The 16,561-nt window shown below is 42.7% G+C and overlaps 2 protein-coding genes across 3 annotated transcripts in view; one reads left to right on the top strand and one right to left on the bottom strand.

Annotated features, from left to right (window-relative positions):
- The window catches only part of TACR2 (tachykinin receptor 2), a 37,421-nt gene extending 29,830 nt beyond the window's left edge, over positions 1-7,591 (top strand). Inside the window, exons 5-6 of one of the 2 annotated variants that reach the window (XM_060768872.2) lie at positions 2,571-2,743; positions 6,642-7,591. In XM_060768872.2, the coding sequence (XP_060624855.2) occupies positions 2,571-2,743; positions 6,642-6,670 (202 nt within the window). In that variant the 3' untranslated portion in view covers positions 6,671-7,591. Of the gene's footprint in view, positions 1-2,570; positions 2,758-6,641 lie in introns of both variants that reach the window. The other variant, XM_060768873.2, reaches the window with a different exon arrangement.
- Positions 7,592-12,528: 4,937 nt separating this feature from the next.
- HK1 (hexokinase 1) overlaps positions 12,529-16,561 on the bottom strand; it is a 92,638-nt gene continuing 88,605 nt past the window's right edge. The window contains exon 18 of the mRNA XM_060768874.2: positions 12,529-15,606. Coding sequence (XP_060624857.1) covers positions 15,462-15,606 — 145 coding nt within the window. The 3' untranslated portion in view covers positions 12,529-15,461. The remainder of the gene's footprint in view (positions 15,607-16,561) is intronic.

The following is a 16,561-nucleotide window of genomic DNA, read 5'->3' as shown; positions in this document are numbered from 1 at the left end:
CCGGGCACAATTCAACATGCTGGTTTTAACCTTTAAAGCCCTAAACGGTTCTGGCCCAACTTACCTGTCCGAACGTATCTCACCTTACGAACCATCTAGAACTTTGAGATTGTCCGGAGAGGCTCTGCTCTCGGTCCCGCCTTCGTCACAGGTACCTTTGGCAGGGACGAGAGATAGGGCCTTCTCAGCAGTGGCCCCCCGGCTATGGAATGCCCTCCCTAGAGAGATCAGATCTGCTCCTTCCCTTTTAACGTTTCGGAAGCAAGTCAAAACGTGGCTGTTTGAGCAAGCGTTCATAAACACAGAGTAACAGATATGGATAAATGATATAGGAATTCGATGATTGACAATGGAATTGGACAATGCTTTACAATAAGGAGACGCCAATGATGTTATTTTTATTGCTGTTGTGGTTTATGTAATTGTAATGTTTTGAATTGTGTTGTGATACTATGTATACTGTTTTGTTGGAAACCGCCTTGAGTCGCCGATATGGCTGAGAAAGGCGGTATACAAATACAGTAAATAAATAAATAAATAAAGGGAAATAAACGAGAAATTGGGGGAAGTGTATGGCTTATTTATTTTATTTATTTACCACACTTTTATCCCACCCTTTTCAGCCCGAAGGCGACTCGGGGCAGCATACAGACTGGCAATAATTAAATGCCGAAAAAAACATAAATACATCGTTTAAAGCAGGTTAAATCTATATAAATAAAAATGTAATGTTCGTTTGTGGGATGAACCTAACTCAAAAGCCACTGGACGAACTGACACCAAATTTGGACACAATACACCTATCAGGCCAATGAGTGACCATCACTCGTAAAAACACTGAAAAACACAGCAGAAGTTACTTAAGAAGCCAAAAAAACCCAAAAATGACAATACAACACATGCGCAAAACCACATATATATACACAAACACACATAAATACACTAATATATGCACACACAAAACACAACACATGGCAGGGGACAGCTAATCTATATAAATCAAAATGTAATGTTCGTTTGTGGGATTAACAGAACTCAAAAACCACTGGACAAGTTGACACCAAATTTGGACAGAATATGCCTAACAACCCAATGAGTGACCATCACTCAAAAAATTAATTTTGTCATTTTAGAGTTGTAGTTGCTGGGATTTATAGTTCACCTACAATCAAAAAGCATCCTGAACTCCAGCAACGATGGAATTGAACCAAATTTGGCACACGGGATTTCCAAGACCAACAGAAAATGGTAGAAGGGTTTGGTGGGCATTGACCTTGAGTTTTAGACTTATAGTTTACCTACACCCAGAGAGCACTGTGGACTCAAACTATGATGAATCTGGACCAAACTTGGCACGAATACTCCATATGCCCAAATATGAACACAGAAGGAGTTTGGGGGAAATAGACCTTGACATTTGGGAGATGTAGTTGCAGGGATTTATAGTTCACTTACAATCAAAGAGCATTATGAACCCCACCAACGATAGAATTGAACCAAACATTCTACACAGAACCCCGATGACCAACAGAAAACACTGTGTTTTCTGATGGTTTTGGTGACCCCTCTGACACCCCTTTATGACCTCCGCAGGGGTCACAACCCCCAGGTTGAGAAATGCTGCCTTAAGTCTATCCCGTCCAACTCCCTTCACCAGGGCAAGAAAACATAACCAAAGCCCTTCTGACAAACAGCTATCCAGCCATAGATAGATATAGATAGATAGATAGATAGATAGATAGACAGACAGACAGACAGACAGATAGATAGATGATAGATAGATATGATTCACATACACACACACATATATGTGTATGAAATATAGTATCATAGATTTGAAAGGGACCCCTAAAGAAGGACAATTATATGTTGCATGTTCCAGAGTAGGAAAACCAGACAATCTTCACATCAACACTGGCAAAGAAACAGCAAGAAATACTGTTTACCCACAAGCAGAAAGAAATTACATATATTAGAAACCAACACTTTCTCATTACTTTATTTTCCAGATCACCAGACTGGGCCACAGCAACGCCTGGCAGAGGACAGCTAGTCACATAATAAAATTCATATAAAAACAATTTAAAACTATAAAAATCAATGACTTTCCAGGTTTACATCCATGTCTATTTGCATCATTAAGCATGTTCCATATTTGTTCACAATACTGAGTTTATCTGGTTACAATGAGGTTCCAAAAGCTTGCTTGAAGAGCCAGGTTTTTACTCTTTTCCTAAAGGTCAGGAGGGAAGGAGCCAATCTAATATCCCCAGGAAGGGAGTTCCACCGCTGAGGGGCCACCACTGAGAAGGCCCTGTCCCTCGTCCCCATCAAGCGTGCCTTTGAGGCAGGTGGGATCGAGAGCAGGGCCTCCCCAGATGATCTTAAATTCCTGAAAGGTTCGTAAGGGGAGACACGTTCAAATAGGTAAGTTGGGCTGGAACTGCTTACTCACTTTAGGTTCACCCCACTTTACTGATGCCATGCTGTTCCCAGTCATTACACCATGGGAAAGTGTTCTCCCGTCACTGTCATTTAATACTTTGTTTATGTTTTTTTCTGATTTGTAGATTCCGTTCTGGTTTCAGGGTGGCTTTTCAATGTTGCCCGTGCATCAATGCAACGGAAAGAGATAAACGTAACCTAACATACCCATCACCTTTACAGAAGATCCAGAGAGACCAGACCTCCAACCTCCAAACAAGCACAGGAACACAGCTAACTAGCGACAAGATATCATTCAGTAATGTGCATTTGGTAGTTTGAGTTTCCAAATGGTTGCTTCTCATCATGTTTTATCATTGCAGATTTTGTTAATAATAGCTGCCCAATTTTGAGTGTTCTTTGTAGTGTGGGATGCATGCAGTACAATTCATCGAGATAAATGGTTCGTCAACATTTTATAGCATAACATTACACTTAGCTAAGACCCATCTATACTGCCATAATAATAATAATAATAATAATAATAATAATAATAATAATAATGACTCTGGCACAAGCCAGTCAAGTTGGTCTCAGTGGTGACTGGCACACTGGGTATAGTGCCTAAAGACCTTGGCCTGCACTTAAGCACATTCGGCGCTGACAAAATTAACATCTGCCAGCTGCAGAAGGCCACCTTACTGGGATTTGCACACATTATTCGCCAATATATCACACAGTCCTAGACATTTGGGAAGTGTCCGACATGTGATCCAATTCAACAGCCAGCAGAGTGACTGCTGTGAACTCATCTTCAAATAATAATAATAATAATAATAATAATAATAATAATAATAATCTAAATAAATAAAAATGTAATGTTCGTTTGTGGGATTATCAGAACTCAAAAACTACTGGACAATTTAACACCAAATTTGGACACAAGACACCTAACAATACAATGCAATGCAATGCAATACAATACAATACAATACAATACAATACAATACAATACAATACAATACAATACAATACCTAACAAAACACTATTTGTATTCTGGCCCATCTCCCTGAGGGCACTCAAGGCGGATTCCAGCATATACAGACCCAGACAAATATTCAATGCCTCAAAACAATGACACAGAAATACATACGGAGATGTATTGTCACTGGGTTTTGTAGATTTTTCGGGCTGTTTGGCCATGTTCTAGAAGCATTCTCTCCTGATATTTCGCCTTCATCTGTGGCAGGCATCCTCAGGGGTTGTGAGGTCTGTTGGAAACTAGGAAAATTGGGTTCATATATCTGCGGAAAGTTCAGGATGGGAGAAAGAACTCTTGTCTGTTGGAGTTAGGTGTTCAACGTTTCCATTGACGACCTAGATTAGCATTTGATGGCCTGACAGTTTTTATGTGAGATTTGTTACTGCCTGGGGAAATCCTTTCTTGAGAGGTGATTAGCTGTCCCTGATTGTTTCTTGTCTGGAGTTCCCCTGTGTTTGAGTGTTGTTCTTTATTTACTGTTATAATTTCAGAAATTTTTTAATACTGGTAGTCAGATTTTGTTCATTTCATGGTTTCTCACTTTGTAGGGACTATGATACTGATACAAACTATTTGAGACAATTCATTTACAATGTGTTTCTTCAGGATTTAAACCATTTCAAAAACTTTGCCTTTTAATCTAAGGTTTTAAAACAAAAAATCTGGACTTTTGGGCATGTGGATATCCTTCCAGGCTGAATTCACTGTGGGATTGGAGAGAAGGAGTTAGTGGTGGGAATGGCGACGGGGGAAACCTCGCAGAGGGAAAGCTTTCTCAGGGAGGACCTGTGCTAAGCGGCAAGGTTGAGCTATAGCTCCCCACCTTCGACCGGATTGAAGGCGAAGGTGCACGCAAATCCCCTAGGTACTTTGAAGACCGCAAGGTCCTCTCCTTTAAGGGGGAGATCAAAGGGTTTGAGAGCACCAAAAGGGGAGCGGGCTGCTCCACAGGATCAGACTCGGCTGAGTCTGTCCAACCGCCTCCACCCCATTTTTAAAATAAGAATTTCAAAGAAGAACGAAATCCCATCTCTGGGAGCTAAAGGGACTGTGTTCCTGAAAGAAGAAATTTCATCATCATCATCATCATCATCATCATCATCATCATTATTATTAGAAACACAACAAGATGAGTTCACAGCAGAAACTCTTCTGGCTGTTGAATTGGATCACATGTCAGACACTTCCCAAGTGTCTAGGACTGTGTGATGTATCGGCGAATAATGCGTGCAGATCCCAGTGAGGTGGCCTTCTGCAGCTGGCAGATGGTAATTTTGTTAACGCTGATTGTGTTTAAGTGCAGGCCAAGGTCTTTAGGCACTGCACCCAGTGTGCCAATCACCATTGGGACCACCTTGACTGGTTTGTGCCAGAGTCTTTGCAGTTTGATCTTTAAATCCTCATATCGTGTCAGCTTTTCCAGTTGTTTCTCTGCAATCCTGTTGTCACCTGGGATTGCAACATCGATGATCCATACTTCGTTTTGTGCTCCAAAACTCTGTCTGTCTGAATGCGAAAGTCCCAGAGGAGTTTGTTGTGTTCATTCTCTGTAACTCTTTCCGGCTTGTGATCTCACCAGTTCTTTGTCGCAGGCAGATGGTATTTGTGGCACAAGTTCCACTGAATCATCTGAGCAACGGTGTTATGCCTCTGCTTGTAGTCTGTGCGATCTTCTTGCAGCAGATGAGGATGTGATCTATTGTTTCATCTGCTTCCTTGCAGTCTACATTTGGAATCTGTTGTTGACTTTTCAATTCTGGCTTTGATGGCGTTTGTTCTAATGGCTTGTTCTTCGGCTGCCAGAATTATTATTATTTTTATTTTATTTACACATAATCACAGTATGTCACAGCAAATGAGATCTGTATGCTGGATTTCGTATCACAAAATCACAAGTCAAACATTTCCCAAGCGTCTAGGACTGTGTGATGTATTTTCGAATGATGCGCGCAGATCCAAGTAAAGTGGCCTTTTGCAGTTGACAGATTGTGATTTTGTCAATGTTTATTACTATTATTATTATTATTATTATTATTATTCTCTTCATCCTTTCCCTTTGCTACTTGCTTCTTTCAGTTCTGATACCATTGCACCACCGTCATGGGAATTCACTTGCGGCCGAGTATACTGTTGTTTTTCTTCTTAGGCAATCCCTCGTTTTCCGAGGATGATTGTCTTCCAGCATTCTTGTGGGTCCGTATGTGGCTGTGGAGCCCTATCCTCGCTCTGCATCTTCTTCCACAGTGAGGGCATTGGTTTCCAGGTGGAAGGCGGTCTCGGTTGGGGTTGGCTTGACGCGCCTTCCTCTTGGCACGCTTCTCCCTTTCACCCTCCATTCGTGACTCTTCAAATTCTGCAGCACTGCTGGTCACAGCTGACCTCCAGCTGGAGCGGTCAAGGGCCAGGGCTTCCCAGTTCTCAGTGTCTATGCCAGAGTTTTTAAGGTTGGCTTTGAGCCCATCTTTACATCTCTTTTCCTGTCCACCAACATTCTGTTTTCCGTTGAGTTGGGAGTAGAGCAACTGCTTTGGGAGACAGTGGTCGGGCATCCGGACAACGTGGCCGGTCCAGTGGAGTTGATGGCGGAGGACCATCACGGAGGACCAATGCTGGTGGTCTTTGCTTCTTCCAGCACGCTGACATTTGTCCGCCTGTCTTCCCAAGAGATTTGCAGGATTTTCCGGAGGCAGCGCTGATGGAATCATTCCAGGAGTTGCATGTGACGTCTGTAGACAGTCCACGTCTCACAGGCATATAGCAGGGTTGGGAGGACAATAGTTCTATAAACAAGCACCTTGGTATCCCTATGGATGTCCCGGTCCTCAAACACTCTCTGCTTCATTCGGAAAAATGCTGCGCTCGCAGAGCTCAGGCGGTGTTGTATTTCGGTGTCAATGTTGACTTTGGTGGAGAGGTGGCTGCCAACGTAGCGGAAATGATCAACATTTTCTAATGTTATGCCATTACACTGTATCACTGGCATTGGAGAGGGGTTGGCTGGTGTTTGCTGGAACAGCACCTTGGTTTTTTCGATGTTCAATGACAGGCCGAGCTTCTCGTATGCTTCTGCAAAGGTGTTTAGAGCAGCTTGTAGATCTTCTTCTGAATGCTCACTATGAATGCTATCAGTTGCTACAAGACTAATAAGTACTTTTATTTCTCATTATGTGACAGGAGCGCTGAACCAGAGCTCGGAAAGCTGACACTTTGAATGGCAGCGTGGATGCCCATGTTTCCTGAGGACACCTGGCAGTTGTACCCCCTAAAAGTAATTTCCTCAAGCTCTTTCTCATATGTGCAACGGGACATCCAGCTATCCCCCTCCTGCTGTCTTTTCACCATCAGACAAGACCTTTCCACTTGGGCAGAGCTTTGAGCTTTAATGCAAGGCATTTGAAAGTGGTGTGCTGTGTTTTTATCTTATGCATTTGTTATTTCAGTTATGCTTTAAAACTCTTTTAATGTGTGTTTTTATACAATTGTCATTTAATTTTTGTACCTTTGTACCATAAGTTTTAAACTAAACTTTGATGTTAGATTTTGTGAGCTCTTTGTCAGAGGAACGGCTGGGTATAAATCCCAGGCCGGAAGAAAGGTAGAATATAAAAACATTAACATGAAAGGAAAATGTGCTGATACGGCTGTACCAGGAACTCCAACTTTATTTGCTTTGTATTAAATGTTTGTTTGCAGTCCTAGGTTTCAGGGACTCTGCAGATAGGTGGCCTCCTTTGGTTGCAGTCATAGGGCAAGTCACCTGTCCATCATCGTTAAGTTTTTGTCCCGCCCCTTGCTCAGGGCAATTGGGAAGGGAAGGGAGCCATTTTTAGTTAGTCTCAGCAAGGAAAACTAATGTACAGGACGTGTGCAAGCTTCCCCTGTACAAAAGCTTCAACCCTTAAGACTTTCCGGGGGGAAACAGTCTTAAGAGTCTCCAAAGATTTCCAGGAAACAGTCCTAAAGACCATAGAACTCCAGCTGGAGAACATCTAAGCCTTTACTGGTAGGTCCACTCGGTGCTTCGAGACGCAGTTCGACCCGATAGCGGAGCCCACATCAGTAAGGGTTAGATTACAGTCAGCCTGGGAGAAGTTAAAAAGGGGACTTTCCTTTAAAGTAAAGAAGAAGTTATTGAAGACAGTTGCCTGTCCTTCGTGGGCAAGATTAGGAAGCTACCAGTTCCATAAAAGCATGGAATCATTTGCTTAGCTTTATTGAAGACAAGAGAAGTCTCTGTTTGATTGTTCATTAATAAAGGACTTTGTTATACTTCACAAGCCATCTAAAGATCATTTGTGGTGGAAAACCACTGAGAACTTCTGCTTGGGCCCCCTGGCTTCCCGCTGGGCAAAGGTTGCATGTCCTGTTCTAAAGGAAATTCTTTACAGGCCCAGCGCGTGACAGAACAGAAAAACATCAGTCCAGTAAAGGAAAGAGAGGAACCGTACCATTTAAAAAAATGTTCCGTATATAAATTTTTTGAAAAAAATAAAATAGTTGACATAACAGATCCTTGTTATACTTCAGTAGACATTGCAATAAGACAGTGTACTGTAATAGACTTTAAATATTTATTGTAGTTTATGAGGTGACAAAGTATATCTCACTTAATAAAGAAATGTTTGACTTTATATAGAGACTTGTTCAATATTGTTTTGTAACACAAAATAACTCAACTGTTGATATTTATCTTTGTTTCTTATTGTTTTTAATTCACCCTTTTCTTCCCTTTTTTCTGCCCCCTCTTCTTTTTTTCTCTTTTTTTTCCGTTCTTTTTCCTTTTCCTTTTCTCTCTTACACTTCTTTTTTTTAACTATTATGTATTACGAAAATACGCAATAAAGATTATATAGAGGTATTTCTTGCCCCAAAAAAGTAGTTTTAAAGAAGAGATAGAAAAGAATGTTCTTTTATCAACTTCTGGAAATAACCTTCATGTGAATACTTTCTTCCAACTGAATGAAGAGCATTAAATGGTTACGTGAACTAGGAAATGTTTAATGCCCTCCTCTTTCCACTTAAAAAAGTAAATGTAAGTTATATAAACATTGGGTTGATGTGAGTTTTCTGGACTGTATAGCCATGTTCCAGAAGCATTCTCTCCTGACGTTTCGCCCATCCTCAGAGATTGTAAGGTTTGTTGTAAACTAGGCAAGTGAGATTGATATATCTGTGTAATGTCCAGGGTGGGAGAAAGAACTCTTGTCTGTTTGAGGCAAGTACAAATGTTGCAATTAGCTACCTTGATTAACATTGAATAGCCTTGCAGCTTGAAAACCTAGCTGCTTCCTGCCTAGGGCTTAAAACAGGCTGTGGTCAGACCACTTCTGAAAAAGACTTCCCTTGATTCCACGGTCTTGAATAACTATAGACCAATCTCAAACCTCCCTTTCCTGGGCAAGGTGTCGGAGCGGGTGGTCACTGCTCAGCTCCAGGGCTTCCTGGATGACATCAACTATCTGGATCAGTCACGGTCTGGCTTCAGGCCTGGCCATGGCACTGAGACGGCTTTGGTCGCCTTGGTGGATGATCTCCGAAGGGAGCTGGACAGGGGGAGTGTGACCCTGTTGGTTCTCTTGGACATCTCAACGGCTTTCGATACCATCGATCATGGTATCCTTCTGGGACGACTGTCCGGGATGGGCCTTGGAGGTACGGCTTTGTCATGGCTCCGGTCCTTCCTGGAGGGTCGATCCCAGATAGTGAAGCTGGGAGACGCCTGCTCGGACCCCTGGCTTTTGACCTGTGGGGTCCCGCAAGGCTCCATTCTGTCTCCCAAGGTGCTTGTTTATAAAGCTATTGTCCTCCCAACCCTACTATATGCCTGCAAAACGTGGACTGTCTACAGACATCACTTGAAACTTCTGGAATGATTCCATCAGCGCTGCCTCTGGAAAATCCTGCAAATCTCTTGGGAAGACAAGCGGACAAATGTCAGAATGCTGGAAGAAGCAAAGACCACCAACACTGAAGCAATGGTCCTCCGCCATCAACTCCGCTGGACTGGCCACGTTGTCCGGATGCCTGACCACCATCTTCCAAAACAGTTGCTCTACTATGAACTCAAGAATGGAAAACGGAATGCTTGCGGGCAGGAAAAGAGATTTAAAGATGGGCTCAAAGCCAACCTTTAGACACTGAGAACTGGGAAGCCCTGCCTGTGAGCGCTCCAGCTGGAGGTCAGCTGTGACCAGCAGTGCTACAGAATTTGAATGGAGGGCAAAAGAGAGAAACATGCCAAGAGGAAGGCGTGTCAAGCCAACCCCGACCAGGACCACCTTCCACATGGAAACCAATGCCCTCACTGCGGGCAGGCCCGTAGCCAGGATTTCGATTGGGGGGGGGGGGGGGCTGAGTCTGAGTGAAAGAGGGTCTACCCTAGCAAACCTTTTGTATCGTTACCACAATACCCCAATGCATATGGGATATATTGAGTATGGTGATCAGATCACGATATATATATTTTTGTCGTGTCAGGAGCAACCGCTCCTGTTGTGAGAGAATTGGCCGTCTGCAAGGACGTTGCCCAGGGGACGCCCGGATGATTTCTGATGTTTTGTCATCCTTGTGGGAGGCTTCTCTCTTGTCACTGCATAAGGAGCTGGAGCCGATAGAGGGAGCTCATCCGCCTCTCCCGGGATTCGAACCTGCAACCTGTCGGTCTTCAGTCCTACCAGCACAGTGCTTTAACCCACTGCGCCACTGGGGGCTCCAGATCATGATATGATCGCGAAAGGCCTTACTGTGCATTATATAAACTGTTATGTTTATTCATATCAGATCATGATATGAATAAACAGAACAGTTTAAATAATGCACCAGTAAGGCCTTTTCGCAAACTACCATGAGAATTTCAGGGGGGGGGGGGGCTGAAGCCCCTCAAGCCCCCCCCCCCCCCCCCGACTACATGCCCGACTGCAGGAGACAATGCAGATCAAGAATAGGGCTCCATAGTCACCTATGGACCCACCCTGGAATATTATCCTACTCGGACAATGAGGGATCGCTTAAGTAAGTGTATGGAAGTAGATGGGGACTGACACTCCTCAAGAAAGATCCTTGAACTGGTATACAAGTGTCTACAAGGCTTTTCCAAAAAGGAATAATGGAAATTTCATAGTTGGATTTCATTACTTTACTAAGACATTGGCACTGTTTCCCATCCTGGGCATTAGTCGTCCCTTTGCCAGAAAGAATCACCAGACACCAAGAGACACACATTGAAAAACGGTTTAATAGTGTCACAAAAATTCCACTTTGCACCAGAATCATTGCTACCAGTGGGCAAGGTAAAAAGGCTCTAGCATTGCAAAACCAGGTAACCATGCAACTCTTCACATGTATGCACACGCACACATACGCACACGCACACACATTTAAAGCTCAGGTTATTGTTTGTGACTCATATTACCACACATTTGTTCACAGTGCACCATAATGCGTATTGAAAATGTTTCTTAGAAGCGAGGAGAATCCAAATCTTAGGGTTGAGAGAGAAAAAATAGGTTGCAATCCTACGTCAATACTGGGTGAGATCTTGTCAAGTCATGTTGAAGAAGAGAAGGACCGTGACTGTGGGCTATTGTTTCTAAGACTAATTGCAGACCGTTGGTTCTGCTCAAAACACTAACTTATTTGACATTTATGCAATTTTCAGACAAAAAAATGAAATTTTCTGCATTTTACACAGACTTCTTTGGTGCAACACGCTAGCAATGGTATTCCAAACACCCTGCCCAGACTCAACCAAACCTATGATAGATGGAAGCAAAGACTAGATAGATATCCATGTTAAATGAAACTATTTCTGTATTCTGAGTTAAATTCATTTTTACAACTTGCCAAGAAACATAAATTTCCAAAATATCATAGGTGTATCCAACTTCACTAAAATCACGGTGATTTTAATACAATCAGTACCAACGTTAATGGAAGGTTTGAGTGGATTACATTTTCATACACAAGATGATTTGGCTGTAGACTCATACTAAGGCAAAGACTTTTATTCAGCAACGGAGTGAATTCTGCTAGAGAATAGGTGAAAATGTGCCCCTGATGTTGTTGAACTTCATCTCTAGTCAGAGGCGGCCCTAGGTAATTTTCAACAGTAAGCAAACAGTATTTTGCCCCCCCCCCCAAAAAAAAATTTCAACAGTAAGCAAACAGTATTTTGCCCCCCCCCCCCCAATCACTGATATATATTTTCTGTTCATCGTGGGAGTTCTGTGTGCCATATTTGGTTCAATTCCATCATTGGTGGAGTTCAGAATGCTCTTTGATTGTAGGTGAACTATACATCCCAGTAACTACAACTTGCATATGTCAAGGTCTATTTTCCTCCAAGAGCGCCTCAAGAGCGCCCCTGGGCAAAATCAACTATACCGCAAATGCTTACTTTGCGTAATGGTTGAGCCGCCCCTGTCTCTAGTCAACCCAACATCTGTTGAAGTCCAACAACAGGTTTCCCACTCCTGGTCCAGAGATGTTATTTTGGACCCTATGGTAAAATCAAAATGGCAGAAGGCTTCCCAGTCACTGCTACCATAAACCTATATCTATTTGCTCCAAAGAAATTGGAAATTATTTGATGTTTTGTCTTATGTCTGTTATAACAGGCTGTGCCTTTTAATTTTAGTTTAAGTTATAATTCGTAGTTATATGTTGAGTTGTATAAATTTTGTTAGTATGGATGTATTGTTGTTGTATTCGGGCATTGAATGTTTGCTTTTTATGTTTGGAATCAGCCCTGAGTCCCTTTGGAGAGATAGAGCGGAATATAAATAAAATTATTATTATTATTATTATTATTATTATTATTATTATTCTACTATATCCAATAGTCTAAGCTGGCAAGAAGGCAGAGCAGAGGTACCAGGGAGCTGGAGAATTCACAACTTCCTGGGTCCTGCCATTGGCCCTGCACTGATGTAATTTTTCCACATATGAAACCAAGAGGAATCCAATAGCCTATCTGTAGTAAACTGCCATCACATCTAATGAGATCTCCACTCGTGCAACTACAGGGTGAAGCAGCATAACTTCCTTTTTTCAAAACTTAACAAAACCCATTGTTTGAATCAGAATTTTTTATATATATAATGTAGGCGCATACCTAAAGTTTTGTTTTACGTAGTTTTGAAGATCAAATTAGGTAGGTGACGTCCCCCATTCTCCATACGCTGAGTAAACCGATTTCTGGCCTCTGTCATGACTCTTGCCAGCATAGCAGGCGTTATGTTGGCAATTTCTTCCTGGATGTTGGTCTTCAAATCTTGTAGGGTCCTTGGACGGTTCACATAAACACGGGATTTCAAAAAACCCCATAGAAAAAAATCACAAGGGGCCCAATCTGGAGAGCAGTCCAGCCACTCCAAATCCCCTCTAATTGAGATGAGGCGCTCTGGGAAGTGTTCCCTCAAAACAGCCATCGATGCTCTTGAAGTGTGTGCAGTTGCACCGTCTTGTTGGAACCAGATGTCCCCTAAGTCCAACCCATCTAGCCGTGGGGGAAAAAAATCCTGTAACATGTTTACATACCGGTCCGAATTCACTGTCACTGTGACTTCATTTTCCTCAAAGAACCAGGGACCAATAATTCCAGCTGAGGAAATTGCACACCACACTGTGATTTTAGGTGAATGCAAAGGCCTTTGATGCAATTCTCGAGGATTGTTGTCAGCCCAGTAGCGTATGTTTTGTTTGTTGACGGATCCACACAAATGAAAATAGGCTTCATCACTAAAAAAACAATAGTATCTTCAGGAATGACTTGGAGAAGAACCTCACGCGCATTCCTCTGAGAATTGAAGTCATGTTCAGAAAGTTCCTGCACAATCGCCATCTTGTAAGGATGGAAATGAAGATCATCATGAAGAATTCTCCTCACAGAATGATCGGAAAGTCCAAGGGCAGACGCATGTTTGCATGCAGAACGCCGTGGTGATCACAACATTGAAGCTCTCACCTCTTCAATGTTCTCAGGTGATCTAATGGACTGAGGGACTCCAGTTCTTCATCTTGTCACACTTGTCTGAATGTAGTGACCCACGTCACAATTGATTTCTGGTCCGGGACAGGGGCCAATGGGGCTAAATTAAAGCGATTCCGAAAGGCGCGCTGGGTTGCGATCACAGAATATCCACTCGAAAAGTAGGCCTCAACGGCAAAAGCACGCTCCTCACTGTTCCAACGCATGATGGCGACTGAACTGTGTCAGGACAAAACTTTATACTCCTGCCTCTCGAACGAGACCACTCTCGAACGAGACCACTGTTTAAATGTAGTGACTCATGTCACAATTGATCTCCGGTCCGGGACAGGGGGCAATGGGGCTAAATTAAAGCGATTCCGAAAGGCGCGCTGGGTTGCAATCACAGAACATCCGCTCGAAAAGTAGGCCTCAACGGCAAAAGCACGCTCCTCACTGTTCCAACGCATGATGGCGACTGAACTGTGTCAGGACAAAACTTTATACTCCCGCGTCTCAAATGAGACTACTCTCGAACGAGACCACTGTCTGAATGTAGTGACTCATGTCACAATTGATTTCTCGTCCAGGACATGGGCCAATGGGGCTAAATTAAAGCGATTCCGAAAGGCGCGCTGGCTTGTGATCACAGAACATCCGCTCAAAAAGTAGGCCTCAACGGCAAAAGCACGCTCCTCACTGTTCCAACGCATGATGGCGACTGAACTGTGTCAGGACAAAACTTTATACTCCCGCGTCTCAAATGAGACTACTCTCGAACGAGACCACTGTCTGAATGTAGTGACCCACGTCACAATTGATCTCCGGTCCGGGACAGGGGGCAATGGGGCTAAATTAAAGCGATTCCAAAAGGCATGCTGGGTTGCGATCACAGAACATCCGCTTGAAAAGTAGGCCTCAAAGGCAAAAGCACGCTCCTCACTGTTCCAATGCATGATGGCGACTGAACTGTGTCAGGACAAAACTTGATACTCCCGCCTCTCTAACAAGACCACTAGCGCTCTGCGACGTCTTCAACCGACTGAATGGCGCACATTTTAAAAAAGGAAGTTATGCTGCCGCACCCTGTACTTCAAAGACTGTCCAAGATCTTAGAATTTTATTCAGGAATCGGTTCTCAAGGAGGTACAGAAGATGAAGAAGGAACATCAGAAATCCCTTTAACTTTAAAGGCAACCATTGTTTTCTGGAATTGGTACATACCAAAACCAAGCAAGGAACATATCAATCTTCTGATTTCTCATGACTAGAGAAATGGATTACTCTTGCTCAAGCATTCATTTAATTTTATGCATAAAACTTTTTTTAAAAGACTACGAAATAATAGTATTTTTATTTGGAAAATGGTCTTGTTTACCAAAGCAATGTGAAATGCCAATAGTACAGGACACATAGTCACTTGTTTTCTTTTTCCCGTGACTGAACATGCACAGAAGTGACCATTCAGGTTATTCAAAGAAACCTGACTATAGAGAAGTACACAAAGACACTGTTCTGCTTCATGGCAGTGAGAGTTGGTGGTGGGGGAGAAACTGGATCAGTGTGAGTCTAAAAACTCAGAAGCAAACTGCTATTCTCAACTGCAAAAGCATTTATCTCATACTCAGCATTGATGGTGGTGTGTTTATTTAACATGGATATGGTAGCAGCTGGAAAGAATACGCTTGACACCGCCTGCTCGTCTTTGTGATCTGAAATTCTAATCCTGAAAAAATAAGCTCATTTTGGACTTCTGTTTAAACCACAGAACTTTTTTTAATGATCTACACAAGGGGAATGTACCAAATAGGGAAGAAAAAGACACATGCAGACAGGGACTCGACGGTGGGGGATGTTATCAGCAACAGCACACTCTATTCAGTATCCTATTTTTATTTATTTTTGTTTAACTCCCAACTCTTCCATAAAAGCAGCTGAATTCTGGGCTTCTCCCACCAGTTCAGACTGCAGGACTGCTGCTTTACAAGAAAGTGCTCAGAAGGCAGAAGACGCCGATGCTGCAAAATTCAGTTATGCTCAGCTTCTCGGAGTCTGCATCCCACGGCCGTGATGAGAGCAGCCCCTTTGCCACTGCCGTCTTCCGAAAGAAGGAATGTCACATTGCATTTGGGAGCCAGATCCTTTACTGTTTGGTGCATGACCTTTGAGAAACTATTAAAAAAAGAAGGGGGAAAAGGTTTAATTTTTCTGCCAGTCCATAGAGGGCATCATCACTCAGAACTTGAGAAGTTATTATTTCGGACAACAACCCCCTATTGTCCCCAAACAGCAAGGCAAAAAAACAAAAACAAAAACAAAACAAAAACAAAACAAAGGCTTTCCATTTTCTAGTATTGCAGGAAAGGGTTCATTTTGTCTAATAGTGCAGCAGGCATAGGCAATGGGTGAGAAAGGGTTACCCCAAAGGATGTGTAAATCAAGGATGTATGATGGGAGGTCTCCATGTTTCTTCACCAAGGGTTCTGCAGCCTTGGGCTGGTGGGAATTACATACGAATGCCAATCAGATATATTATTGCCCATTCATGATGTAAATGGACGAATCCAGCTATGTATATGGGGGTTCTGTGTGGGAGGTTTGGCCCAATTCTATCATTGGTGAGGTTCAGAATGCTCTGTGATTGTAGGTGAACTATAAATCCCAGCAACTACAACTCCCAAATGTCAAGATTCTATTTTCCCCAAACTCCACCAATGTTCACATTTGGGCATATTGAGTATTCTTGTAGAGTTTGGTCCAGATCCATCATTGTTTGAGTCCACAGTGATCTCTGGATGTAGGTGAACTACAACTCCAAAACCAAAGAACACTGCCCACCAAACCCTTCCAGTATTTTCTGTTGATCATGGGAGAACTGTGTGCCAAGTTTGGTTCAATTCCACCATTGGTGGGGTTAAGAATGTTCTTTGATTGTAAGTGAACTATACATCCCAGTAACTACAACTCCCAAATGACAAAATCAATTTTTCTAGTGAAGGACATACATTGGGTTGTTAGGTGTATTGTGTTCAAATTTGGTGTCCATTTGTCCAGTGGTTTTTGAGTTCTGTTACTCCCACAAACGAACATTACATTTTTATTTATATAGATTGATTGATTGATTGAT

Source organism: Anolis sagrei, chromosome 3 (assembly GCF_037176765.1).
Source record: "Anolis sagrei isolate rAnoSag1 chromosome 3, rAnoSag1.mat, whole genome shotgun sequence".
NCBI classification, from domain to species: domain Eukaryota; kingdom Metazoa; phylum Chordata; class Lepidosauria; order Squamata; family Dactyloidae; genus Anolis; species Anolis sagrei.
This window is presented reverse-complemented; position numbering and strand designations above follow the sequence as displayed.